Raw genomic sequence first — 27,219 nt, 5'->3', positions numbered from 1 at the left:
ACCAAGACCCTCAGGTCTAGACCGAGGCTGACTCACCTGAGGGAAGTAGCGTGCAGGGACCAGGTCTTCACACTCCTCTCTCTAAGTCAGACCAGTGCCTTTCGTCAACACAGCACCCAGCTGGCCACAGCCCCTTTCTGGTCCTGGGCCCTGCCCCTTGGAACGTCCCTCTAGCCCTGTGAGCCGGGCCCTCAGCCCTGCTCTGGGAGCAGGCCATCACTCGCGACAGCCACTCTCAGCATCGAAGGCTAAACAAGGCGCTTGTCTGCGGGTCAGCGGCACAAACACAAAGGGAGGGGACCCTTTTCTGTGCCAAGTTCTACCTGAGTGGGTTTTCAGTCATTAGCTCCTTTAACGGAAACAGGTTCTATTATTATCCTCATTTTACAGTCAAGTATTCGCCTGGGGACAGACTTGAGTTCAAACCTTGGCTGTCCTCGTAGAGCAGTGTGCCCTTCCAGGAGTCATTTCATCTCTCTGAGCCTCAGTTTTCTCATCCCATCTGTAAACTGGGGCTGGTAAGTATTAGCAAGATTCTGGGGCTAGAAGGTACTATTTATTCCATTTTGAGGCTCCAAGAGGCTCAGTACAGAAAATTCAAACTACACATCGCTTAACTATTTACTAAAAGTTGTGTATCCTGACAGTAAATCACGGGACCTGAATTTTCCAGGACTATCCCAATTTCAAATGTTCTGTTCTAACTTTCCACATAAACCATCGAAATGTCTCAAAAATTCCACTCTCAGTATCCAAACAACACCTCCCAGGCCTCCTCTTGCACAAAGACGCAGCACAAACATTCTTTCTCAGACTACAGAGCCCAGTCTTTGGTTCAGAAAATGTAGCCAGTGGAGCCCTGCTGGCCCCCTGAAGGAAACGGGGTCAGGGAGAAAAATCCGGGGCAGTCAGCACTCCATCAGGACTCTCAGACTTGGCTGCTTCCTGGCACATCGATGTAAACCGCAGCCAGGAGAAGCTGTATCACGATGAGAGCATCGTCCACAGAGGGACACAGACCAGGGACGTGAGCTCTGCCCCCACCTACCTACCCAGTGGCCAGTACTCAGGGAAGCAGCATGGCCAGAGGGTTGCTACAAAGATGAAAAGATTAATATTTGGAAAGCACTCAGAACATTGCCTGGAAGCTAGTAAGTGTCATATCAGTGTGTAATAACTAAAACCAGAGGCATCCCTGGCAGAAGGTGCTCATGCCTCGGAGACAGCACAGAGGCATCGCTCCTATGCAGGACAAACAAGGAGAATGGACACATACCCCGGGATGAGTGAGGCCAGGCCCCTGTACAGAGATGGGGGGTACCCTCACTATAGGAGGTGGGTCCTGCATTAGCCAAGATCAGGAGGCTGGGCCTGGGAAGAGTCACCATTCCTGAAATACGAGAGGTCTCTTCATGCCTCTGAGTCTTTGCATCTGTCATTCTGTCTGCCCCCTGAATACCATCTTTTTCTACCTTCAAGGCTGAATTCAAATGCCAACTACTCCAACGACCCTGATGCCCGTCAGAATGAATGGCTCTCTCCATTGGGGTCTCCTGCATCTAGCTCTATCCTCTTTTAAAGCAGTTGTCAGACACATAGACAGACAGCACATGCATGCCCACATGCGTGTACACACTCACACAGAAATGTCACCATGTCACTGTCTTCCCAACTCCACCATGAATCCTTCCAAGACGGGTTCAGCTTTCATCTCTGTAACCCTAGGGCCTGACACATAGTATAGGCTCAGTAAAGGTCTGAATCTGCTGTTACATCTGTGCTCACAGCTGATCTCCCCCTGGAGGCGGAAGGCTATTACAGGTGCATCATGCATGACCGGAAGCTATGGAGATGCAAGATCTCTGGGTCTCGGAACCCATGACCAGATGAGATTTCAGCCAGGGACCCACCAAACACTCCCTTTTAGTTCCCCCTCAGGCGGATGAAAGGAGATGCCTGTGAGATCACAGTCTGCCGTTGCCAGGACCCAGACCTGGGCAGAGTGGACACTGACCTGGTCCGATCTTGTCTCTATTAGAGTTGGTCAGAAGAGCCCAGGCCTGGGAAGCTACGCCAGCTGGCTGCCCCACACTCCCAGCCTGTCAACGCCAGGGGATTGCCCTCGGCATTCCAGCCCCTGCGAAGAGATGAAGAGGGTGGCCCTGCTTCCCAGGACCATTGTCTGAAGGAAGGAAGGTGAGCCCTGGGATTACGGTCAACAGGCACTTACCTACGGAGAGAGGGAAGGACCACAAATCGCAGGTTCCCCCCATCCCCCAACATGCCACAAACCCCGAGGTTGGTGGGGGGTGGGTAGGGTGCCTTGTCTTCCTGTTCCCTCCAGTCCCCAAAGTCCTCTGGTAGATTATGTCCATCCTAGAAAATGGAATTCCTCATGTGCCTGGACCCGAAGTTCAGAAGGTCCCAGTTCGTCTCTCTAGCTCCTGGTCCCACACTACCTTTGCTAGCTGAGTTTCCTCAACCGTAAGAGGAGAGAGGGAGCACACTGAAATTAAACAATGCATGCAGAACCTCCCAGATCACAGTCAACAATCAAGGAGCTGGTCTCAATCCCCTGAGACCAATTGCCAGCTTGGAAGCCCAACTTCTTTCAGAGATAAGATTCATCTCTGACCAGGTTCCTGACACTTGAATGGGAATGTTAAAAGCCACCAGAATACCTTCTCTATGATAAAATGTGGAAATGGAGGGCTCAAAAAAGGATGGTGAAGCAGTGTGGGATCCTGAATTGGACTCTGTGTTAACTTAGGTTCTTTCTCCCACCCCAAGCTGTCCCTGACCTTGGCCTCCTGTGTGTCTGGCCTGGCCAAGACCTGCCCTCTCCTTGAGGAGAAGTTCTCCAGGCACCCCGGGTTCACTAGAGTCCACTGGCCCACTCTGCATCCCCACCCAGCACTGCATCTGCCATGTAGAAGCAGCTCAATAAATACTTGCTGAACGGAATGCCTCAGCCACTCCATCTCAGAGATGCCTTCAGTAACCTGACCTTTTACATTCCAGCTAATGTCTAATTTGCATATACGAGTTGGTTTTAGGAGACAGCAAATCACCAGGGACAAGGCAGGATCAATACAGAGTATTAGGCACGTTTTATTCTACTCTAATTCTCTGCACATTGGTATCCATCAACTGTATGCAGGATTCATGGGAGCTTACTATAAACTAGAATATTTAACTAGAATGACCTACTCTCTGTCAGACAATAGCTTACTGTTGTTAATTTTCAACTAGCCAGAAAGGTTTCCAGCTTCCAATCTACTTTACATCTTGATTTAATCATCAGAAACGCCACCTATTTGAAAGTCTCAATACAATAAAGAGCAGCCTGATGCAGAAGGAAAAGCCCTGTCCGTGGAACCAGATGACATGAGTTATATCCCAGCTACACCACGTACTGTGTAATTGACTGCTCAAAGCCTCAGTTTCCTCACCTGTAAAATGGGAATAACACCAGCCTCACAGGGGAGTTGTAAAAGTTAAATCAGTTGATGCACATGGATGTACTCTGTGCAGTTCTACAAGTCTATACAAAGGTTGGTTATTAGAGTAAAAACATAAGATGAACTTCTCAAACAACTCAGATAGGCTGATGACAGAAAGCATGGTGGTTCTAAACGGGGGAGAAAGGGAAAATTTGCACCCTGCCCCCGCACAGGGAGGGACATCGGGAAGCATTTTTGGTTGGCACAACTGAGGGAAAGGGACTGCTACTGGAATCTACTGGGTGGAGACCAAAGATGCTGCTAAACATCCCACAACGCATAGAAAAGGCCCCACAACAAAGAATTATTGAACCCCAAATGTTAACATTGTGAAAGAAACCCTAATTTCAATAATCACTGAAAGCTGGGTTTGGGAGCTTTTTAGAACAGAAATCTTCCTAACTAGGCTTTACTTTCAAAGCATCATCTGCTTAAACACTTGCAAGATGGATCATCTTGCAAAACAGCTCTTTTGTAAGTCAAGCTGAACTGCCAACTTCTGGAGTTTCTGAATGTATAAAACTGCTTTTAAAGAAGGTGCTCTCCGATTACAATTCAGCTAAATTGTTTTTCCAAAGATTTCAGTAGAGGTTCTCCCGGGCACAAAGACAGGGTCTGTCAATCTGGCACTAGGCCCTGAAGATGCTTTCATAATTCCAATTTCCTGGTGAAATGGGAGCCACGAGGGTCTCTAAACGAGTTAAATTCCCATCATGCCAACTGCTTGTTTGCTTTGGCCGGGCACGGTGCCAAACACCTCCACATAATTTATCCCACTTAATCCACCCAACAACCCAGTGAGGTGGGCATTATTACCGGCTGTTTGCAGGGGAGGAAAATGAAGATCAGAGAGGTTAGACAACTCGCCCCAAGGTCACCAGCTGGCCAAGAGGGAGCCCAACCTGAATGGAGGTCTCCAGTTTCCGAGTAACAAGCTCTTTCCACCACCTCGGAAAACCCAGGTGTCAAGTCTTCTCAACTTCCCATGAATTTTTAAGGCAACCTCAACTTCTCAGTAAGTTCAGGTTGCTGAAAACGGGAATTTCCGGGGGACTGGGCGCTCTCACATACACTCCCCCACTGCAGCTGTCTCATCGCAGGTACCTGATAAATTATTCCATATCATCCGTGGAACGGGGAGGATTTATTGGCGCTGGAGTTCGTGCCAGGCCCAGGAAATGCCATCTTTGAAAGCCGAGAGGCGAATTCGCCCTGGGAGCCGAGAAGGTTTGGCCGCCGCGCTTGGCTGGCTCCACGCGGTTTGTGCGACCCCTCGGCGTCCGGGGCAGGGGCCGCGGTTGCGGCGGCGCTGGGCCCTCCCGGATCGCCGGCCGCTGGGCCCTCCCGGATCGCCGGGACCCAGCCCCACCCGGCCCGGCCTGCTCCCTCCCACCCGCGCCCCACCAGGTGAGCGCGGCCAGGGCGCCCCTCCCCGCCCCGACGAGGCGCCGGGAACCCGGGGCCGCCGCGTCCGCCAGCCCGCCCGCGCGTTCGCCGCGCGCCTGGGGAAGGGTGGGGGCGGGGCAGCGCCCAGCGCGACCCCGGCCCCCGGTGGCCCCGTGCCCTGCCCCCAGCCCGCTGGGGTCGCGTCGGCCCGTACCTGCAGCATCTGGGGGCGCGGGGCGCCCAGGTAGGTCGCGCGTGCGGGCGGCGCAGAAGCTCGCTCGCGGCGCGACCTGGCCGCCGTCTGAGCATGCCCAGTGCCGCCCGCGGGCGGCTCCCGCCAGCCCGGCTGGCCGCGACGGGCCCGCGCGCCGGGCGGGGGGCGGGCTCCCGGAACGCCCTGCGGGACGCCCCCGCCCCCACCCGAGGCCGGTGTGCTCGGACGCGTCTCCCAGGGCCACCAGGGCTCTCTTGACGAGTTCCGTGCAGCCCGGTGTCCCCTCGCACATGCACGCAGGCATTCGTTCCATTACCATTTATTGGGCACCTACTGTGTGCCCAGCGCTAAGTGATTTTATGCCTAGGAATGTCGAGCAGCCGGCGATAAACAAATTTTTGACTTAAGGAGAAGTCTTGCCCAGCTGGGGTCCTGCTGACTCCCAGTGCAGTGCCCATCCCGTTCCACTAGAAACTTCCTGGCTTGAACTTTCTTCCCAAGACTTATGGGCCCTTTACCTGATCTGGCTCCTGCATTCCTGCAGCCCCGTGAGCACCTTTCTGTCCATCAAACACTCAGAACTTGTCTAGCCTCAGGACATTTACACATGCCTTTCCTCCTCTGTGTGGGACGTCTTTGCCCAGCTATTGCCGTGGCTGGAACCTTCTCATTGCACGTAGGTCCTCCTTCTCCAAGGCCTTCCCTGACCACCTTACTAAGTTAGCCCTCTGTTCCATGTCCTCACTTTATTTTCTTCACATTTATCACTATCCATTAATTCATTCAACAAGTAATTATTGATCACTTACTCTGATTCTTCACGTGTGCTGAATAGACAGAAATCTTGTCCCTTGCCGGAGTTTGGCGGAAGAGAGGCAGGCGATACACAATAAACAAGCAAAAAAGCAAACTGCGTAGTAGAAGGTGATACGCTTTACGAGGGGAAAAGAAACTTGGGGTGGAGGGAGTGCAGTTTTCAATGACGTGGTCAGACATTTCAGCCACGCAGATAAATTGGGGAGAGCATTTCTGGCAGAGGGATCAGCCAGTGCAGACACTAAGGCGCAGGACTGCTTAGGAAATAGCAAGCAGGGCAAAGTAGCAGGAGATGAAGTCGGTAACTGCTTTTCCCCTGATTTGCTTACTTATTGTGTATTCACCTCTGGAATTTTAGCTCTGGGGCTGTAGCCCTGCCCGTCTTCACGACGTTGTCCCAGCCCCTACGACAGCACCTGGCACAGTAGGTGCTCAAAAACAGTTTGTTGAATGAATATGTGAATGAAAGGATGGAGTGACGGCTGTAATCATCCTGTCCGGACCAGATGCCTTAGGGTCCAAGGGCCCTGTGGGCCTAGGACCATTCGGCGGCAGCTGGCAGCACCTGGTGCTTCAGTTCGGTCCCTGCCCCCGAGTTGCGCCCCTGCACAGGGCGCCGCCCGAGCGTCTTGTCCGTGGAATTTCAACGGAGCCAAGGAGTCCCCGGAACAGAACCCGCCCGGACCCGCCCCCGGACCTCCGGTCGCCAGCAAAACCTGGAGTTGCAGCGCTCTCCCGGCACCATTGGGACGGCGGGGAGTGCACTGGGCATGCTCGGAGCCGGGCGGGGCCCGAGAGCCCGGGAGGTGGAGCCTCCTGGCGGGGCGCACGACACCTCCCGCGGAGCTCAGCAGGCCCCTCAGCCCCTCAGTTCCCGCCCTCAGTTAGGGTGGGGTCTGGGGGCATTTTTTGTTTTCAAAGCCCAGTGGGAAAGCTGGGAATTCATAATCCGCGAAAGACGTTCTTCGTCCTCTCCCAGCCGCTGTGTGACCTGGGGTAAGAACCTTACCCCAAATGATATGAATACCTACCCCTGTGCTTCAAATAATATGAATACCTACCGTTTCGGTCTGGGCCCTGTGTGGGGAATGAATGAAATCAAGAACGTGAGCAGGTTTAGTCCACTTTAAAGATCCACTTTTTGGGTGCCTACCTCAATTATCAGTCATCCTCATACCAGTTTGTCAAGTGCTGAGATGAGGAAACTGCGGTTAATAAGCATGAGGATTCTTGGCGTTGTCCCAATTTGCCTTACGCTAGAAACTAGGCTGAAGCTACCTCTTCTTTATCCACAGTGAACAGTCAGTAGCTTATACAGTGCTCAAATTCGAGCTAAAAGATATCTATACACCTAAGGAAAAAGACCTAAATATTTTTTAAACCGTGCATTTCAACTCACCATAGCAGAAACAGGAACAAAAGGAAAGAATATTCCCCAAGCAAATAAATGTTCACAAACAGAGGAATGATTAATTCGATTATGGTATATTTGTTGAAATAATAACTATTTTACACTAAACTAAACCGTGTTGCAACAGGAGGAAACTTACAGTACAATGTTAGGTGAAAAAAGGCTGAAAATACAAATACCCTGTGTAATGGAAATATGGGAAAATGTAAACAGTCTGATTTTGGTGGGTAGTGAGGTTGGTTTTTCTTTTTAAGTTTATCTGTTACTGTCCCAGTGTTGTGTTTGCAATGATAAACATTTAAAAGATCAAATCAAAAATTCTTCACGTTTTGTGTGTCTAATAATAACAGTAATAACTACTATTATCAAGCTCACGTGTGATCAGTATTTTACACATATTCTGTCTTTACTGCATACAGTCATTCTGCAGAGTGGGTGTTTTTAGGTCAGTTTTACAGAAAAGGAAGCGGTCTAGGAGCCTTTCACAACTAGTAAGGGACAGGGTCAGGATTTGAATGCAAGTTGGACTGACCTCAAAGCCAGGGTCAATATTTATAATATTGCCTCTCTGCTTGCCATGTATCGATCATAAGAGAGACCGCATATTTCATTTTTTGTGTTTTTTTGCCTTATTTTCTCTACCCTTTTGATATGTTTATATGCTGTAGATTACCTTTAAATGTTCTGGTCTCCTGTTACTGTTTTATTCTTGGGGCCAAAATGTTAAAGTTCATCCTTTTAAACTGTTGCACCTGGAGTGACAGGATGTTATTATCAGCAATGTCAGTTGATCTTATAAGCTCCCAAACCTTATGCAAATGAGACTTTTGGATGGACATATAATCTTCTTAGTCTATGTGGTTGAACCCAGCCAGATCTAGAGCAAATAGAGACCCAATGAGGAACAGGGCTGTCCCAAGTCTCAGATAATGAGGACCCACCTAGATTACTGTCCCTGGGCAATCATTTTGGAGGCAGAATCACAACATAAAGGCACCACATGGTCCATGGACTCCTCAGGACTCTGCTGCGATGAAAAAGTACAGACTTGATAGTGTGATGATGTTTGCAGAGAGAAAGCCAGGGCCCTAAAAGCAGCCCTCCTACTGCTGGTAAGCTAAAAAAAGTCAGGTCTCTCTTTCAATCATGCTGGTAGACTGTACCTGGCCCAGAAACCACTAAACAAACCACAGTAAACACAAAAAGCCAAAGAGAGTCATTTCATTGGAGAGGAAGACATACCACAAACCCAATATGCATCACTGGTAAGGCACAAATTCATTTAAGAGGGACAAGATTAACGACCGGACACAGTTACTAGCAGCATTCCCAGAAGCTGCCATTTGGGCAGAAAATCTGGTGCCAGGTACTGCACCCAGGCAATTGGCTGAGGGCATTTCTAGGACGAGTTTCCTGGAAGAATCACTGCGATTGTCATTCATATCAAGACTCAGGAAGCCTGGGCACCACGTGGACTGTTTTCAATGATTTATGAGGCTGGGCTCCCAGCTGAGATGCTAATGCTCATCAATTATTTGTGCTGTTAACGCAAGCTCACGGATACATGGGCAAGTGGTGCTGTTATAATGACAAGTGAAAAGAATAGGATGTAAAATTATACGCATAGTGTGGCTTCAACCGTGTGAATGACTAGGATATACCATATAAAATCGCCATTTCCTAGGTCAACAATGGTTGAATATTGGCAACTTCTGATATTTCCTCTTAATACATACACATAGAAAAAGGGCTAGGAAGAAATGCACCAAAATATTAATGGGGGCGGCTGTGTCTGAGTATTGCGTTTATAAGCAGAGAAACAAAGTACAGAAGGTATCTTTTACAAATCAGGGGAGTTTCAAGTCTTTGGGCATCTATTTCTCTGTACGTTTTTAGAGGTCCCTAACTCTTGTTTTACGGTAAGTGTGTTTCTTTTATTATCAGGAAAAATGAAACAAACTTGAAAGTTGGCAAGCCAAAGAAAGCGAGGCAGAGAGAGGGAAAATGACACTCAAACTGGGCGAAAACGTGAGAGGTTCCTTTCACAGAGACCTGTCTGTGCTTGTCCGGAGGTGGCAGATCGCGACAGGCTGTCTGTCCCTGGCCCAGGAGGGAGGGAGAGGAAGTGGTCAAGTCAGGAGCCTGTAGAGACGTGTTAGTCTGACTTGGGACCCCTCATCCCCTCAGCTTGCATTCTTGGAATTCTTGGACCACATAGATCTCACTTTGAGAAACACGAATTTTTAAGTGTAAAGTTTTAGCCATTAAAAAATGTCTTTCCATTGCAAATCATCACTGCCAAAAGAGGAGTTTTGTCTGGAAAACCGATGAACAAATTGAGCATAAATACAAGAACAGAGATGAGGTGACTGTTGTTAATTCATTCATTCCTTCATCAAATATTTATTAAACACCTACTGTGTGTCAGGCACTGCTCTAAGTGCCTGGGAGACATCAGTGAACAAAACAACCATTTCTGCTCTTGTGGGCATGCATGCTAACAGGGCAAGCCAGACAATGAACAACACACATTATGAATAAGTGAATGTTGTTGTATGTGAAGAGACCAGGGGCAAGGGTGATAGGCACAGGGATGGAGGTGGGGTGAGTGGGGAGTTGCAATTTGAAATAGGACTGAGCAAGTGAATCACTCAAGCAAGGACCTGAAGGAGATGAGGGAATTATTCATGGAGATATCTGGGGGAAGAACCTTCTGGGCAGAGAGAATAACAGTAGAAATGCCCTTAAGGGAGCACGTCTGTAGTAAGGAGGCTGGTGGGGCAAGGGGCAGGCTGCAAGAGATGAAGCCAAAGAGGCACCAGGGGCCAGGACCTGAGGGCCCTCCCCTTGTCACCCCCAGGAAGGACTCAGTCTTTCAGTCTGAGCCAGACGGAAGCCAAATGTGCTTGTCCACACACCAAAAATTAAATGCTGTCCCTTTAAACTGTCCCTTTGAATATGGGAACTGAATTCATGCAGCAGCCCCCCATTGTAAGGGGGTCAGCCACAGAATCCAGATTATGCATATATTTTTAATAGTATCATCAAAATGGAAAGGTAACATTCAACAATTATCTCAGAGGGTTTTCAGACCTTCAAGAATACATGAGCGAACCCTCAGGGATACCCAGACCTGAGTTTTAAAAACACTCTTCTTGTGCACGTGCTATAGATATGCCAGAAGACCAAAAGGACCATAATAGCCCATGGACCACCACATAGATTTGCTGCTGCATGTAAAATGGAAATGTTAGTCTAGGGACTTTTGAGATCTGACTCTGAAGTGAAGAGAAATACAGAGAGTGAAAGTTGGCATCCTGAGCTGTGGCTGATAGTATTTAAGCAGTGGCCTTCCTTGAAAGGAGTGGTGTCATCTTACAAAACCCAGGGAGAATGGGTTTGTCAAGTCTCCCAACCACACCTTGAAGGTTCAAGTGCCCGAGAACAAAAGGAGAAAGAGAAAAACACCCAGGCAATGTAGAAGAGGCCACACACAGGTCATGGCTTTAAAAAAATCGGCAATGATAAAGGAAACACTCAGGGTTTCCTTAACAGATGATTCAAGGGAAAGGAGTCAGGAACAATAATGAAGGCAGCATTTTAAAAGTTTGATCCAGGAAACATATATCAAGTTCACCTTGGGAGAAGGGGTCCTTGTGAAAAAGCAGACTCCTGGCTTCAGGCCAGACCTGAATCTCTGATTGTGGAACCCAGGGACATGCATTTTATAATTAACTATAAGAATCTTATGTACACTGAAGTTTTATAGCTTCTGTCCTACAGCCTCCAATGTGTGCACACCAAGAACATAGTCTGAGTAATAAACGAAAAGGATGGGAAATTTTACTAAGAGATGATCTTGTAGGTATCACTGATGCTTTGATGAATGGGACTACGGACAAGAGCAGCTTCTTAAAGGAGGTGCGTATCTAGAGGAGCAGAGGGGAGGGAAAGAGATGTGGAGAGAGAGCATTCCCTTCAGGCAAATATGGACCCCCTAATAGAGAGCTCTCAGGCTCTCTGCTCTTGACCTTGGATCTCTGACTGCATGCATCTAACCATGCTCTCCTGGGGCTAAGAACAAGCTAACCATGGGACTGGAAGGAGGCAGTAACGGTGGCAGTCATAGTGGTGGTCATGTTTGCTTAGAGGAGTGGACCTTAAAACAAACACATTGAAGTATGTAGAGTACACACAAAACTGAAACAAGGAAGGTCGTTACCTCCCGAAGAGGAATTGGACAAGTGGGGCAAGAGAGGGACGGGTGTTTACTTTTTGCTAGAAACATTTGTGTACCTTCTGAATTATCTACTGTGGGACATATAACTTATTTCAAAGTAAACCAGTTCTCTCTGGAAAAAAAATAATGATGTGTGTACAATATATTTTAAAAATTGTTTTACATTTTTGATTCCCTCTCAATTTTGCTAATGAAGCACAGAGCATAGGTTACTTGACAAGTCACGGCTGTAAGTATGACCAGGGCCTGACAATGTATAGCTTGCTCCAAAGAAACAGCTGTAAGTCAAGAACTCTTACTCCTGTTTTGGAAATGCATGTGGCTGAGGAATGGAAGAGAAAAGAAGAGCTTTGGGTGAGGATGAACGAGAAGTTAAAGTCCTTTCAGTGACCTTCAGATCAAGAGTCATGCTTTCCTGACACAGCTGGTCACAAAACGGCCAGAGAAAGAAGATGGGGAACTGCAACAACCCAGGCCTTGACTGAGTTGCATTCAGGAAAAGGCGTCATCTGAAACCTCTCCTAGCTTGGCTGACCATTTCATCCCTGAGACGCTGGAAACCTGATCTGGGCCCGGCAGAAAACCGTGCTCCCACCCCCTGGTGACATTTCAAGAACGAGGGACGCTGTTCATCCTGCCCCGTGCTCTGGTGACCTTCTAGCGTTGCATGGATGACACATCACAGGATTTCCTCAACTGCGCTCTGGCGTCCTGCTAGGATGTCTTTCTCATTTTTTCCATGGTACACATAGTCACTGCATCACAGTCCAAACAGACTATCCAGCGATGCCTCTGTAAACATGAGTCACATGTGAAGTTAAAGAAATCTGTGTTTGGTTAGAGACAGCAGAGCTCCTAAGGCGTATCAGCTTTGCATACAAGGTATGGGTTGAGGAGAGTCGTATGATTTCCTGCCAAGATGCCCGAATGGTGCTTGGGGATTGACTTCGTGTGGCAGCCACCACAGCCGACACAGACGCCGCTCTTCTTCATCCTAAAACTCCCCTTCCAAGGTGAAGTTCTCCAGCTTCTGTCTGAGAAAACATTACTCTGTCTCCATTTTTCTCACCTCTGTGAGCTTCTCTCAGTTTGGTCTTTGTTGCCACCACCTTGTCCAGCCTTGGTCATCCCAGTCCAAGCCCAAGCACAAACCTTGTTCTCGTTTCCCCTTGAAGAATGAAGGCCACCCATATCAACCTCCTGAAATGACTCATTCTCTCATCTCTGCCTGTTGAAATCCTGTCCATCCTTAACCGGTTTGCAGGGCAGAAATAGAGACACAGATGTAGAGAACAAACGTATGGACACCAAGAGGGGAAAGTGGCGGGGGTGTGTGTGTGATGAATTGGGAGATTGGGATTGACATATATACACTAATATGTATAAAATGGATAACTAATAAGAACCTGCTGTATAAAAAAATAAATTAAAAAAAAAAAGAAATCCTATCCATCCTTTAAGATCCTTCTTACCAGCTACCTCTTCCTGGATTATCCCAACTGGTTATGAGCTCTCTACCTCCTGTACCCCAGGAGTCATCTCATTTTGACTTGCATTTAGTTATACACGTGCATGTCCCTTTGGAAGGCTCTTGGAGAATCCCCTGAATGGGGCTAGAGATCTTCTGATTATGTGGGCTGTGACTATAATTTCTGAGCAAGGTATGCAAAGGGCTATGAGCCCCTTCTGAAAAATTGCTGGCTTTTTGGCAGTGAGCAAGAAGCGATACATTGTATCTAAAGTCCTTCTGGAATTTCTTCCAGAATTTTGCATGCAAGCTTGATAATTAATTGACCAACAGAGGGATAGAAAAGAGACACAAATGGTTGTAGATAGGTAGATTAGGGAGCAATGTGATCAGTGGTGTCCCAGATAAGGTATAATTAATTAGTGATTAGATATCACTATGACTCATTTTCTATGTGAAACAACTCAAGGATTTAGGACATCAACCCTGCCTCTTCACACCCGGGAGTCACCTAGTCGTGCTGGCAGAAGGGCTACAGGTCGAGGACCGCTTTGCTGTCTACCTGAGTTGCTGAGCTAGTTAATTCCATGAGCTCCATCTTTAGACATCAGGACCAGGAATAACAGAGTGAGTAAAATGCAACATAGAAATTACCAGGGAATAGAGTGGGGATGCTAAACCCCACTTAGTGTCTCATGGTTTCAATTTCATTGTGACCTAGAATCATAAACAGTCTCAAATATGGGAAGCTGGCCGATTTTGTCAGCACTTGTGACGATATTTCATCCTCCCACTGTAGGATGGATGCATTGAGGGCAGCCTTCATCTGTCTCTCAATCGTGTCCAGTCTGAGTAACCAGCTTTCTCTGACTGCATAGGCAGACTCAGGGGCCCCTCCTTCTGCATTTAGATTCCTCTAGATTCACACTGAACACATTATATACAACTGAGTAAGTCTGCTACCATCATTTCTTCTTATGCTGGGAGCCTAGAGAGAACCAGGAACCTACCAAGCGTGTGACGTGAGAGAAAACTAGTTGAAATTGGATTGCCTTATTGATATGTTCAAGTCAGCCCAAGTCCCTTGACTTCCCAAGGCCAGTGTATTATTTTCCATTACACTTCGTTCAGTGGCATTTAAAAAAATGTGCATAATATTAGCACGTATTTCAAATGCCAGTTCACAGGAGGGAACAATTTCCCAACAGTGTTATCTAGTTTCTTTTCAAGTTCACTGGGTTGAGGTCAGTCTTTGTAGTTAATATTGGGTTCCTGACCCAAACACAGCCTGTGCCAGTTATGAAGTCAGTTTTCCACGCTTTGGATAAAGAGGTGACCGTGGGAACATGTACTGCTCTGTCTCCAGCTTTGGCGGAGCCACTGAAAACCCAACCCAGCCTGGCTGTCCATGTCCCCGCGCGGAAATGGGGACAGACAAGGACTGTCCAGCAGGAGGAAATGGACCCATTCTGCAAAGCCAGGCTTGGCATATGGAGCAAAGGAAAGTATCCTTCCCATTCAGGAGGAAAAAATATCTCTTTAGCTATTTATTAAGCAACACTAACACTGAAGTAATCTTTTTTTTTTAATTAATTAATTTAATTTATTTATTTTTGGCTGTGTTGGGTCTTCGTTGCTGCGTGCGGGCTTTCTCTAGTTGTGGTGAGCGGGGGCTACTCTTCATTGCGGTGTGCGAGCTTCTCATTGCGGTGGCTTCTCTTGTTTCAGAGCACGGGCTCTAGGCGCGCAGGCTTCCGTAGTTGTGGCACACGGGCTCAGTAGTTGTGGCTCGCGGGCTCTAGAGCGCAGGCTCAGTACTTGTGGCACACGGGCTTAGTTGTTCTGTGGCATGTGGGATCTTCCTGGACCAGGGATCGAACCTGTGTCCCCTGCATTGGCAGGCAGATTCCTAACCACTGTGCCACCAGGGAAGTCCCCTCACATAGATATTCAACTGGAGAACACAGGGAAAGAAGTGAGAAGGCACACAAAGAGATCCCAAGATCAAGAGACAGCCAGAGAGGGACTTGGCTGCTGGTCCAGTGGTTAGGACTCCACACTTTCACTGCTGTGGGCCTGGGTTCAATCCCTGGTCAGGGAACTAAGTTCTCGCGAGGTGTGTGGCACGGCCAAAAAAAATAATTTAAAATTTTTTTAAAAAAGAGAGACAACCAGAGAAACTGTGGTCAAGTGTTACATTAATGACCCCTAAAGAAGTGACTTCCTGGTGTCCTATACCTGTGTAGTCCTCTCCCACGCTGAGGCTAAGCGAAAGTGACTTGATTTGGCTAATGGGACATCAGCAAACAGGTCACAAATAGATTTTTTTTTTTATTTTTATTATTTATTTATTTATTTTTGGCTGTGTTGGGTCTTCGTTTCTGTGCAAGGGCTTTCTCTAATTGTGGGCAAGCAGGGGCCACTCTTCATCGCGGTGCGCGGGCCTCTTACTCTCGCGGCCTCTCTTGTTGCGGAGCACAGGCTCCAGACGTGCAGGCTCAGTAGTTGTGGCTCACAGGCCTAGTTGCTCCGCGGCATGTGGGATCTTCCCAGACCAGGGCTCGAACCCGTGTCCCCTGCATTGGCAGGCAGATTCTCAACCACTGCGCCACCAGAGAAGCCCCACAAGTAGATATTTAATAGGCACCTGCCACTGTGGCTGGCCCTCATGGAACCCTGGACTACCATGCCATTACCATTAAGAAGCCCGGGATAAAGGACTCCATGGAGAGAGGCCCAGTCAGGCCAGATTTGTCTCAGCTGAGCCCAGAGAAGACCAGTAGAAGAACCAGTCAGTCAACACCCTGAATCATGAGAAATTAAAAAAAAAAAAAAAAAAAAATGCCATTTTCAGCCACTGAGTCTTGAGAGTGGTTTCTTACCAGCACGAGCTAACTGGGGCCGCCACAACAGGAGCTCCTGCTGCCGAGGCCTCTGCCTTGTGACCTTTCTTTTCCAAACTGCTTTTATCCCTGGCTTGCCCGGGCCCAGCTGGGTGTCTATTCTGGGATTCTTTGAGATGTCCATCTTTCATATTGGCTCCTGTAGTCATACAGCAACCGTGCATTATGTTGAGGCCGTTGTCAAACCCCAGCATGCAAAGAGCTGAGTCAAAATGTGAGTGTCTTTAGGGGAGGGACATTGTGGGTCTTTCTCACCATTATGCTCCCATGCCTGGAATGGCGTCTGTCACATAGTAAGAGATATCCATCAGTAAATGAACATGCAGATCTTGGGAGCTTGTTCAAACTATAAATTCCAGGGTCCCCCCTCTGGAGATTCTGATTTGATAGATCTGGGTCAGGTCCAGGAAAGTGCATGATAATTAAGCTACCTGAGTGATGCCAAGACAGGAGGCCCATGGAACACATTTTCACCATTAAGGCCTCACGTTATTCTTGCAACCAAAAGAGGCCAAATGACCACTTTTCTAGGTGACTGTAAATCAGAGTCACCTGGGGAGCGAACACTCTTGGGTGAATCCAATGCAGCTGGTCCACAGACTGAAGGGCATTTGGAAATCACTGGCCCAACCAACACAGTTCTCCGCAAGTCATTTGACAGCCAAACACACTTCTCTCGTTCCTGAGAGCGGAGAAGACAGGCTTCCTTAGTTAGACATTCTCACGCTAATCTTTAAGACTTTTTGAAGAAAGGTTTTCATGATTATCGTGAGAAGTAGTTGTTAGGGACTCCTTCTAAGTCTAATGGTCTCATATGTCAATGAGATATTGGGAACACCTCCGTCTCAAATACTGTGAGGGCTGGATGAGGTAAGATGCGTGAAGGCGTTTTCAAACTGAAAACACCATGCACATAATTTGTAAGCCTTTGACCATGCATGACTATGTCATGTAGGGGATTAAAAGATTTAATCTACTTTTAGATAATCAATCAGGATTTATTATGAGTTACCTTGTTCTCCTAAGGAAGGGAAAGCCAGACTTTCAGGACCCCTGTGTAAAATGTTTCAGGGACAGAAAATCCTGGCTACATTTCTAATTCCTTCTCCTGGGGTTCAAAGCCAGGCACGATCTGAGTCCTGCATCACCTTGGCCTCTCCTTCCCCTTCCTCCTGCCCTCAAGTGTCAGCCCTTCCAAAATACTAATGCAGTCCGCTGGTTCACCTCTGTCACTAGCCCTGACTCAAGTTATGCTCTATGTCTGGAATGTTCTGTATAATTGTCCATCCCCATCCACCTGGACTTTTCATGAACCTTTGGTGTCTGTTACTATCTTCCACCCTCTAGTCAGACAGAATCGACCAGCCCCTGTTTTTAATGCCCACTGAACGTTTTCCAAGCTCCTGTATCCCTTGGTTGGGCTTACCTAAGCCTGGAAGTCTCTGCCCTTCTCCCACCCCGAGGGCAGGGACTTTTCCATATTAATCCCCTTGTCTCTGGCCCTGAGCCCAGTGCCTGGCACAGAGGAGGGACTAATAAATATGTGTTGATTTTATGAAAGCCGGGGGCTGTCTTTGGCAGGGTTTCAAGTTCTAGAGAAAGAAAGGCGCTCATGCCTGGCAGAGGTCAAGTGTCTCTCTCTGAATCTGATTCCCTGCTGCTGTCCTTTGCCCTTTTCTCCTCCATACGGAGACTTAATGAAAACCAAACAACTTACCCCAAGCTGCTTTGCCTGATCTTTAGCTTGTGGGGATATCCAGCAGGTTTAGAAGAGTTTGCCCACGTGGGTATCATATGCAAATGTAGTACTTGATATAAATGAACAGATTAAGATATTTATGAGAAATCTCTTCTGAAGGCTAGTTCTGCATTTTTGGTGCCTACTAGATACCTCCAGCTAGATATCCCCGAAGCACTTCAAACTCAACACGTCCCAACCTAATAGATCAACTCCATCACACAAACCTGCGCCTTATCTACTGACCATCTGCCCATTGCCTGGGCGCCCAGCCCCAATGCCTCCCTGTCCTGTCATCTAAGAAAATGACATGTTCTCTCCATTCTACCCCCATGATAGTTCTCACATCCTTCCCAGACTCCTCCTTCCACTCCAGGACCTCCTTACCTCTCACCTGAGCTCCTATAAATAGCCTCCCAACTGGTCTCCAGCTTCCTCTCAGTTTTTTCTCGAAATCTGGTAACAGGTTCATCTTGCTAAAGCACAGATTTGAACAGGTTACTCCTCTGTTTGCAAACTTCCAACGGCTCCCCGGGGCCTGCCCACTGAATGAAGTCCAAACTCCTTGGTTGGCGCCCTGTACCATCTTTAACAACCCTGTCTAATCAGATGCCTCACTTCTCTTGGGAAGTGAGGATGTAAGCGGGAGGCAGCAAGAGGCATCCTTCATTCAACAATTACTGATTAGCACCAACCATCTGCCATGCGCTGTTCTAGGTTCTGGGAATACCGTCAAGTCCTTGATCTTACGGAGCTTATTTGTGAGAAGACAAAAAACAAAGTCATTAATATGTGTTTTCAAGATGACCGCTATCCTGAAAAATGAGTGTGGTAGGTTGTATAGATTGAGATCGCATTGGCCCCCATTCTTCCCTCCTTCCTGCATCCAAACTTTCTGCCACATGACCCAGAAGTTCCTTACACTAGAAGTAGCTGGGCTTCTCCCTGCTGAACTTCGGGCTGCGCCATGTGACTTGCTTTGACCAATGGGATGTTTGCAGGTGTGATGCAATCAGAGGCTTGCAGCAGACTTGTGTGGTCAAGCTTGTCCCTCTTGAACTTCTGCTTCTGCCATAGAAAGACTAACCCACGTAGACTGCTGGTCCCAGAAGAAGGAGGAAAATGTGAAGTACAACCAAACTGCAAACAAGCTGTTGTTGTTTTTAGGACACTGAGTTTTGGGGGGATGGTCTATTACTGGGGCAAAAGCTGACTGATCAAGGAACTTTAATTCTAACCTCCATGAGGTCTACTTGACACCCCTGCCTTGGAGGCACTGTTCCAGAGGGACTGGGCTGCTGCTAGGGGGGTTCTCATACTTCCTTACTTCCACGCAAGAAACCCTTCTATGCAGGCAGTATCTTAATCTAGCCCTTTCATCAGTATCTATGAAACCTGAGTATGTCTTTTCCTTGCAACCCGAAAAAGCCTAGGACGATGTCTCCCCTACTATCGTGAGGTCCTCGAGGGGAGAGATTGTTCTTGATGGCTCTGCTGGCGCAGAGCCTGGTATAGCGCATGGTACACTCCACTAGTTGTGGAACCAGATGAAACTCCTGTCAAAATTAGTGGATTTAATGAAGCAGTCTGCCCTAGGTCTTCTCTTGGAAGATCTTTTTCTGTGCAAGAGACTATTATCCATTCAGTTTATCTATCTCCCCATCCACCCACTCATGGGGCTGGAAAGCACTCTGTCAGGCCCTGGGATATAAAAGGCAAATTAGACATGACCGATCCTTGTCCTTATAGAGATCACAGACTCATAGAAGAGACAGATAGACTATTCCCAGGGGGGTGAGATAAAATCTATCAGAAATGAGAGCAAGGGAGTATAGTCTGGTGGGTCAGAGAAGACTTCAGGGATAAGATGACACTTCAGATGACTTTGATAGGCAAGGAGGAACTGACCAGGTATAGAAGGGGGAGAACATTCTGGGGAGAAGGTGTGACGGTGCATGAACTTAAAGTCTATGATGAGGGTATGAGGGTGTGTGGGGCAGGGAGGGGGTGGGAAGTGGTGGGGAAGGAGGTAGAAACTGAGGCCTGGCCAGATGCCAGAGCCTCGTGTGCTACGGTCAGGAGTCTGGACTAGGTGCCGAGGGCACTGGGGAGCACGGAAGATTTTGAGCAGGGGTGTGACATGTTTGGATTTTGCATATTTCAAAGACCCCCCCCCCCCCGGCAACAATGCCTTGGGAAGGGACAAGGAAGCTTGTTAGGTCATTGCAGTGATAAAGTGGGGGGGATGTAGATGACCTGAAATGCTGGCAGAAACCTAGAGAAGGGGAGGGGTGGGAGGGTTAGGAGGCTGAATGGATGGACTGGTGACGGGGGGCACGGGTCGGGGGGAAGGAGGTGTTGCAAATGACTCCCAGGTTTCTGCTTAAACAGCAGTACGGATGATGGCATACCACTCACAGAGACTGAGAGACTTGGGGTGGGGTGTGAGGATAGAAGATGAGTCCCCTTTGACCATGTGCATAAGGGGCCACTGTGGGGCTACCAAGTGTATGTTTCCCAGGCAGCTATACACCCAAACTCAGAAGAGAGGTGTATTTGGGTGTCATGCATGTGATGGTGGTTGGAAATATGAGTTTGTTTGCTCTGTGGCCGGGTGCTTGAGCTGATGCTTGCAGAAGCACTGAGGAGTCATCCCCACATGGTAGGCAGGTTTTGGAAGCCCCCAAAGAATCCCTGCATGGCATGTAAGACATTATCCTAGGGTGTTCAGGTGGGAAGCATCCTGGTTTACCTTTATGTTGCCCGAACCCTCCACAGGGCCCAGACATTAGCACATGCTCAGGAATGCCGGATGAATGAATGAATGAATGAGGTTCCCCTGGTCCTTTGGAAGTCATAGATGGAGAACCAACCTCATTAGGCCCCATACCTGGGGTGATCCTGTAGGTTCAAGTTCTGAATTAACCAAGTTCAGCTTTCCCATAATTCCATACTTTCCAGAGGTCCTTAGGTGATTTCTAGAATCACTTTGGGAACTTCCTAAGAATGCAGAGTCCCAGGCCCCGTGGATCGCTATTTTGATTTAGTAGGTCTGGGCTGCAGCCTAGGAATCTGCTCTTGAAACAAGCTCCTGAAGTCGTTCTGCTGTGGATGCAATGTGGACGGTATTTTGGGAAAAATCCCTCGTGCTGCATATTCCCCATTTCTCCATCCGGGTCTGCTCTCTACTTTCATTCACTCTGCTGTGCACCCAGGGAGGCTGCCCTGTGGGGCTTGTACCACCCGGACTCCTTTGGTCTCTGGCTTCCATTTGCTTTCAGCCAGTGGGGGGCAACAGCAGGGGATGGGTGGGAGGAGCGAGGGTAGGCATCGATTCCCCCTCTGCCCCAAGCTGCGGTCTGGCACTGGCTGCATCCTCAGCTCTTGCCGAGCAGCCCCTCTCTGCCAGCTGCAGCTCTCGCCAAGCTCGGCTCCAGCTCCCTTCCTTCACCCCTTCAGGCCTAGGGGTAGTACTTCCCCCAGCACCTAGTCTCTGGGTGCTTCGCCATCTTGATTTCCTATATCCTCACCCAGACCTCGAAGTATTTTGTTCATTACGTGCTCTTCAGTTACCTCTTTGAGTGTGCCCTCTGCTTCCTGCCAAGACAGGAAAACAAAAACACTGACTGGAAAGAGGCAGGAACTCTGGGCCCAGTTCAGTTCAGTTCAGTTCAATTCAGCAAACATTTACTGAGCGAGGTCCTGTGAGTCCAGCTCTATATCAGGAGCTGAGGATGCAGAAATGACTCTGACACAGTGCCTGCCTGCAGAGAGCTCACTGCCTAATGGGACGTGGAGCCCCAGAATACAGGGTGATGATAGTGTGACTCGGGGTCACACTGGAAGTGCAGGGGGGACCACTATGCCAGGAGTGGCAGACAACAGAGTCTTTCCAGAGGAGGTGACAGCGTGGAATTTGGGTGGTCAGGAAAAGGATGAGAGAGGACAATTCAGGCAGAGATAGAATCACGAAGATGTGAATGGCAATGTCTGGGGTGGCTGCCTGGAGGAGGAATAGAGGCTGGGATCTTCATGCCCACTTTGCTGGAAGGCAGAGGGATGCCTCAGTCTTGAGATGTGGGCTGCTCCCCTGGCACAGGGGTTAGTCAGGGTGCCCCTGGCACTCCAGGTGGTTTGTGTGGGCTGGGGGGGGCCTCCCACCCTTTCCCAACTGCCATGGTTTGGGCTCCTTTCCTTTTAAAGCAGGTTTAATTCACCAACCTATCAAAGCTCCCCTTGCTTCCCTCAGATGGGTATTTGGGGAAAAAAGAGGGAGACTGGGTGGAGTATTGGGCCTGGGGTCCATGAGGTTAAGACAAAAGAAAGGCTCTGGCTGGATGTACAACAGACCACCCTGATTTCACAAACTATCTCCATTGACTTTAAAGGAAGATGAGTCTGGCAAACTCCTATTTATTCGTCAAAAGCCGAATGACGGCTTCCCTGGTGGCGCAGTGGTTGAGAGTCTGCCTGCCGATGCAGGGCACACGGGTTCGTGCCAGGTCCAGGAGGATCCCGCATGCCGCGCGCGGAGCGGCTGGGCCCGTGAGCCATGGTCGCTGAGCCTGCGCGTCCGGAGCCTGTGCTCCGCAACGGGAGAGGACACAGCAGTGAGAGGCCCGCGTACCGCAAAAAAAAAAAAAAAAAAAAAAGCCGAATGAGATTTCACCTCCTCCAGGAAGACTTCCTGGAAGCCCCTTACTAGTGCTCCTTCTCTTGTATTCATCATAGTCTCTGGTAATTTGTATGATCACCAGCGTATCTAGCCCACTTGACTACTAGATCCTCAAGTATAATACATGGGGCCTAGGGCATAGTAGAGCATCAGAAAATATTTGTTGAATTGACTTAAAAGGAATTCTTGCTGCACTAGGGGAAGTAATAATAACAGTGATATTATCAGCCCTTTGAGGAATGAGGAAACTAGCCCAGGGCAGTGAAGGAACTTGCTCATGATCACAAAGCCCATAAACAGGGCAGAATGGGGACTCGAAACCAAACAAGTCTGTTGATTCCAAGGGCTGGAGGATACACCGCTGGGCTCCTCACCCACACGGGCACAGCAGGAGTGGCTGCCCAGTGCGGCCCAGCCAGGAGATTGAGAATAAGAATAAGAACCACTCCTCTCCAGGAATTGTTCAGACCACTTCATTTGCATCAACTCACTTAACCCTGACAACAGCTGTGTGTGGTACGCGCGTGATCATGGCCCGATTTGACAGATTAGGATCCAGAGACTGGACGTGGTTAAGAAATGTATCCAGGGTCATACCAAGAAGGAGGCAGAGCTTACAGTGAAACCCAGACTTATTCCAGAGCCCGTGTGTGCTCTGAACCATCATACTTCTCCAGGGAACGCGACACCAGCTTCAGATTTAGGAAGAAAGAGAAAACGTTTATATGTATTATATTTGTAAGAGAGTGATAAACTGAAATATGCCTCTACGTCATGGCAAAAGAAAAAGAAAAAGAATGTTTCTAGAAGCATCCTTAAATTATACAAAATTACACACATTGTGAGCTTTGGAAAATTTAGAGCATCACAGAGTAAATTGCATGGGCCTGGTGGAATGGGCTTGTTCTGCTACTGAGCAGTTGTGTTGTTCTGGGCACATCTCTTCCCCTCTCTGGGCTTCATCTGTTTCCACATCTTCTTCCAGAGGCTCCATGAAGGTGTTTCGTTTTGGATTGCAAAAGCCATGGCAGTTTGTATCAAGCATAGGCTTTTAGCGCCCTCTACTGTCCAGTCACAGCACTGTCAGTGATGTGGGTTAGAGGGGAAGGAAAATCAGCCTATGCTTGAAACAAATGGTGAGCAGTGAAGGGCAGCTACAGGGGAAGTCCATGATGTAAAGCAAAAGCCAGTCCTGTTCCAACCCATCAAAGACTTAGAAGTCCTGTTGATCCTGCCCGCACAATTTCAATTGTTTCCGACCTGCGTTTTCCCGAGTGCACATTCACGTGCAGTCTGTACACCCACACACAGCACCACCTCTATCTTCATAGCATCACATTGTATGGTAAGTGCCTGTTGACACATCTGTCTTTTTAAGCACGGGGCCTGCGGTTACTCACCTTTATTTTCTCTCTCTGCCTCATGGGATAGTGTATGACACACAGGCCCTCAACTGGAGTTTACTGCATGGATGAACAGAGAGAGGAGGGAATGAATCAAGGAAAGAGAGAGCCCTCTGGGAAGAGGTTGAGGTGAGAGGAGCAGGGAGCATGGGAAGTTCTGAGTTGGGAACTAGTGTGCCTCAGGTTCAACGAGGTTCCCTGCTGATCTCCTGTTGCACTGGCATGTTTTCAAAGTCGGAGCGTAGAAGGGGTTTCACGAAGGGGACAAATGGAGGGCTTTTGGGGTATTGCTGGGGTGCTGGATCCATGGTGTGCTCATCTTGGGAAAATATATTGAGCTATACACTTGTGTTCACTTAAAATGTGCACATCTTTCTGAATGTATGTTGTACTTTGATGAAAAGCTTAGGTAAATCTAATTTGAGAGAGGGGTGGATACGTCTGCTTATGCCTTGCTCCAGAGGTAGAGGCAGGCTGCTGAGTTTCCTTCAAAGAGCTCACTCCATGTTCTGTCTTAGCGTCTGATGGCCCAGCTCTAGGGACACCCATGCGACCAGACCCATTGGACTTCATCGCTGTTTGACACTCTTGCCCACTCCCTCTTTCTTGAGATATCTCCATCCCTTGGCTTCCAGGACTCGATGTTTTTGCTCTGTGTTTGGCTATAGCTCCGTCTCCTTTGTGGGCCTCTCTTCCAAGAACATTCTTTGAAGTTCCCAAGGGTTCTGTGCTAGGCTTGCCCTGTTTCTAACTGCAAATTCTCCCTGGATGATCTCATCCCCTCTCATGGCCAACCCTGTGTCGATGACTCACAAATACATATCTCAAGCCCATCTCTCTCTCCTGAGCTGTGGACCACTTATCCAATTGTTTCTTTGACATCTTTGCTCAGACATCTCACTGGTAACTCCACGCACCTTGGGTGGTGTCCATTTCTCTCTGCACCCCTATCCAAAACCATGCTCCTCCTTATGTGTTCCTTATTTCAGTGAATGGCTCCACCGTTTATCTGGGGGTTGGGCTTAATTCCCTGTGGAAGACTATATTATTGTTCAGCAAATCCTCACTCTCCCTTTCTTTCCATCTTGAAGCAGAGTATACTTCCATACCTCATTGACTTTGGGCTTGTCCATGGGTCTTGCTTTGAATAAAGGAATGACCACGTGGCCGTTCCCAATAGAGGCTCTAGTGGCACTGTGCTGGGAGCCGCCTGTGTTTCTCTTCCGCTGGTTCTCCTGCCACCTGTCACAAGGAGAGCAGGCCACAGATAGCTGCTGCAGCCTGGGTGCTTGAATGGCAGACATGTGGGGCAGACCTGAGCGACCTGGAGCCTAGAGCTGAGCCCAACTGAGTTAGGTTGAGTTTAGCTGACCCACAGACCCATGTGCAAGAAATAAATGTTTGTTACTGTAAGCCACTAAGATTTCTAGACTTTTCCAACTACTCACTCCCCACATTCGACCAAGACCTGTCAATTCTACCTCCTACCTTTGTCCTGATGCATCCAATGCCACCATTTCCCACGGCTGCACCCTACTCCAGGCTCTTCTCATCTCTTGCCTGGACGCTTGCAAGTCTTTTTGCTGGTTTCCTCACATTCGATCTTGTCCCTATTAGTCCCATCTCCACACTGTAGCAAAAGTGATCTTGCTAAAATTCAGGTCAGTTGTACCCCTTCTTTAGGCGTTTCAAGGGCTTGCCATCACATTTAGGAAACTGTCCACGTCCATGGCACTCAAGGCCCTTGACCCTGTGGACGCTGCCATCTCCCCCGCCCCTCACTCACCCCTTCTCCTCCATGCTCTGCCTACGTGCACCTCTTCCAGCTTCATGAGAGCCCCCTGCTCTTTCGTGCCCTGGGCCTTGGCCATGCCTTCCTCTCTGCCTGGACCACAGTCTATTTCCCTTGCCCAACTGCACGTGGGTCGCACTTCTCATCCTTTATGGGTCAGCTTAGGAATGATTTCCTCTGGGGAGTCTCCTCTGATTCCCACTGTTCTGGATGAAATCCAATTGCTGTTTGCTCCCATGGCACCCTGAGCTTTTCCTACCCAAACACATATCAAGCTATTTTCTCGCTTTAATTTGCTTGTCTTTTCCACTGGACTTGAGCTCCCACAAACTCAGGGACTATATCGAAATTGTTCATCCTTACATTCCTAGTGTTTAAAAAGTTGCCTATGCTCATTCTTTCAGTTCAAATATTGTTTGTTGAATAAATATTATGGGAAAATAATATGAATGGGCTAAAGAAGTCCAAGATGGAAACAAAACCACAGAAGGGACTCAGAGAACGTCTAGTCTCATTCTTTCGTTGTACAGATGGGGAAATTGAGGCTCAGAGAGGGCTTGACTACGCCAAGGACATGGAGGCTGTTAGAGGCAGAGCTGGAATTGGAAGGTTCTGATGGGACTGCCTGGGTTTTAGTTGTTGTCTGATCTGAGGAATTTAAATGGTTAATTTAGGTTCTTAGGACCTGCAGTATTAGCATCACCTGGGAGTTTTTTTAGATCAGGCCCTGCCCTAGCCATACTGAATCAGGATCTTCATTTTAACAAGATCTCCAGGGGCTTTGTAGATACAATAAAGTCTGAGAAACACTCATTTCAGTGACCAGGGGGACAGCTAATGTGCCTTAAAGGTCATTCCAATTCATGCAGGAAAGCCAGCTGGTACAGTGGGAAAGAAAACCCAGCCAAAATGTGGTGGCATTCAGTTCATGCTGTAAATCAAAGGCCAAACGTGTGGGCCCCTCACCTTCCAAAGTTCCAGATAGTTTGGGAGTCCAGGACCTGGACCGATGAGGGAATAATGTTTCAACTTTAGGTGAGGTGAATGAAGGGGGCTTGCATAAAGGGAGACTCCCAGAAGCCCAGCTGACCAGCAGACCTGATGCTGCAAATTTCCAACTTTTGAACCTGTAAGATCTAAAAAGAAGTTTAATAAATATTTATTTATTTACACAAATAATTCTCCCCATGCTGCTTGAGGTGACGGTGAAAGTGGTATACGCCTACCCTGCTAGTGACATTGTCAGCTGGTGCAGGCTGTTTTGTAAACACTGCAGCAATATGTAGCAACAACTACAACATTGTTGATCTCCTTGGACCAAGTAATGCCATTCACAAGAAATAATCCTGAGGAGATAATTCAACAGAAGTGAAAATCTATATGCATGAAGATGTTTGCTACAGGTAACAGTGGAAAATACTAAATAAAAAAGGGAATGATTGAGCAAATTAGAATATAGTATCTTCACGACCATTTAAATTTAATTATAAAATAGCTACCATGTCTTACTTCATCTGCTTGGGTTACAGTGGTGGTTAATAGCCTGGTCTCTGGGTGTTTGATTCTGGCTCCACCATTTACTGTATGATCTTGGGCAAGTTTATTTAACCGCTCTGTGCCTCAGTTTCCTCATCTGTAAAATGGGGATAATAACAATACCTACTTCATAG

At 48.2% G+C, this 27,219-nt stretch overlaps 1 protein-coding gene across 9 annotated transcripts in view; it reads right to left on the bottom strand.

The window, feature by feature from the left end:
- PTPN3 (protein tyrosine phosphatase non-receptor type 3) overlaps window positions 1-27,219 on the bottom strand; it is a 145,271-nt gene that overhangs the window by 104,512 nt on the left and 13,540 nt on the right. For 2 of the 9 annotated variants that reach the window (XM_027105261.1, XM_027105262.1), the window contains exon 1: window positions 5,104-5,214. The exons of 1 other annotated variant lie outside the window; for it this stretch is intronic. Coding sequence is in view for 1 of the 8 variants with exons in the window: in XM_027105265.1 (XP_026961066.1) it covers window positions 4,608-4,629 (22 nt within the window). In the remaining 7 variants the exon portion in view is untranslated. Of the gene's footprint in view, window positions 1-2,014; window positions 4,567-4,607; window positions 5,080-5,103; window positions 5,216-27,219 lie in introns of those variants that run through there. 6 more of the 9 variants (XM_027105269.1, XM_027105270.1, XM_027105268.1 and 3 more) reach the window with 6 other exon arrangements.

The sequence above is a fragment of the Aethalodelphis obliquidens genome, unplaced genomic scaffold, assembly GCF_003676395.1.
Source record: "Aethalodelphis obliquidens isolate GAN/ISIS:26980383/991018 unplaced genomic scaffold, ASM367639v1 scaffold7, whole genome shotgun sequence".
Lineage (NCBI taxonomy): Eukaryota > Metazoa > Chordata > Mammalia > Artiodactyla > Delphinidae > Aethalodelphis > Aethalodelphis obliquidens.
Note: the sequence above shows the minus strand (reverse complement) of the source record. Positions and strands in the feature narration are given on the sequence as shown.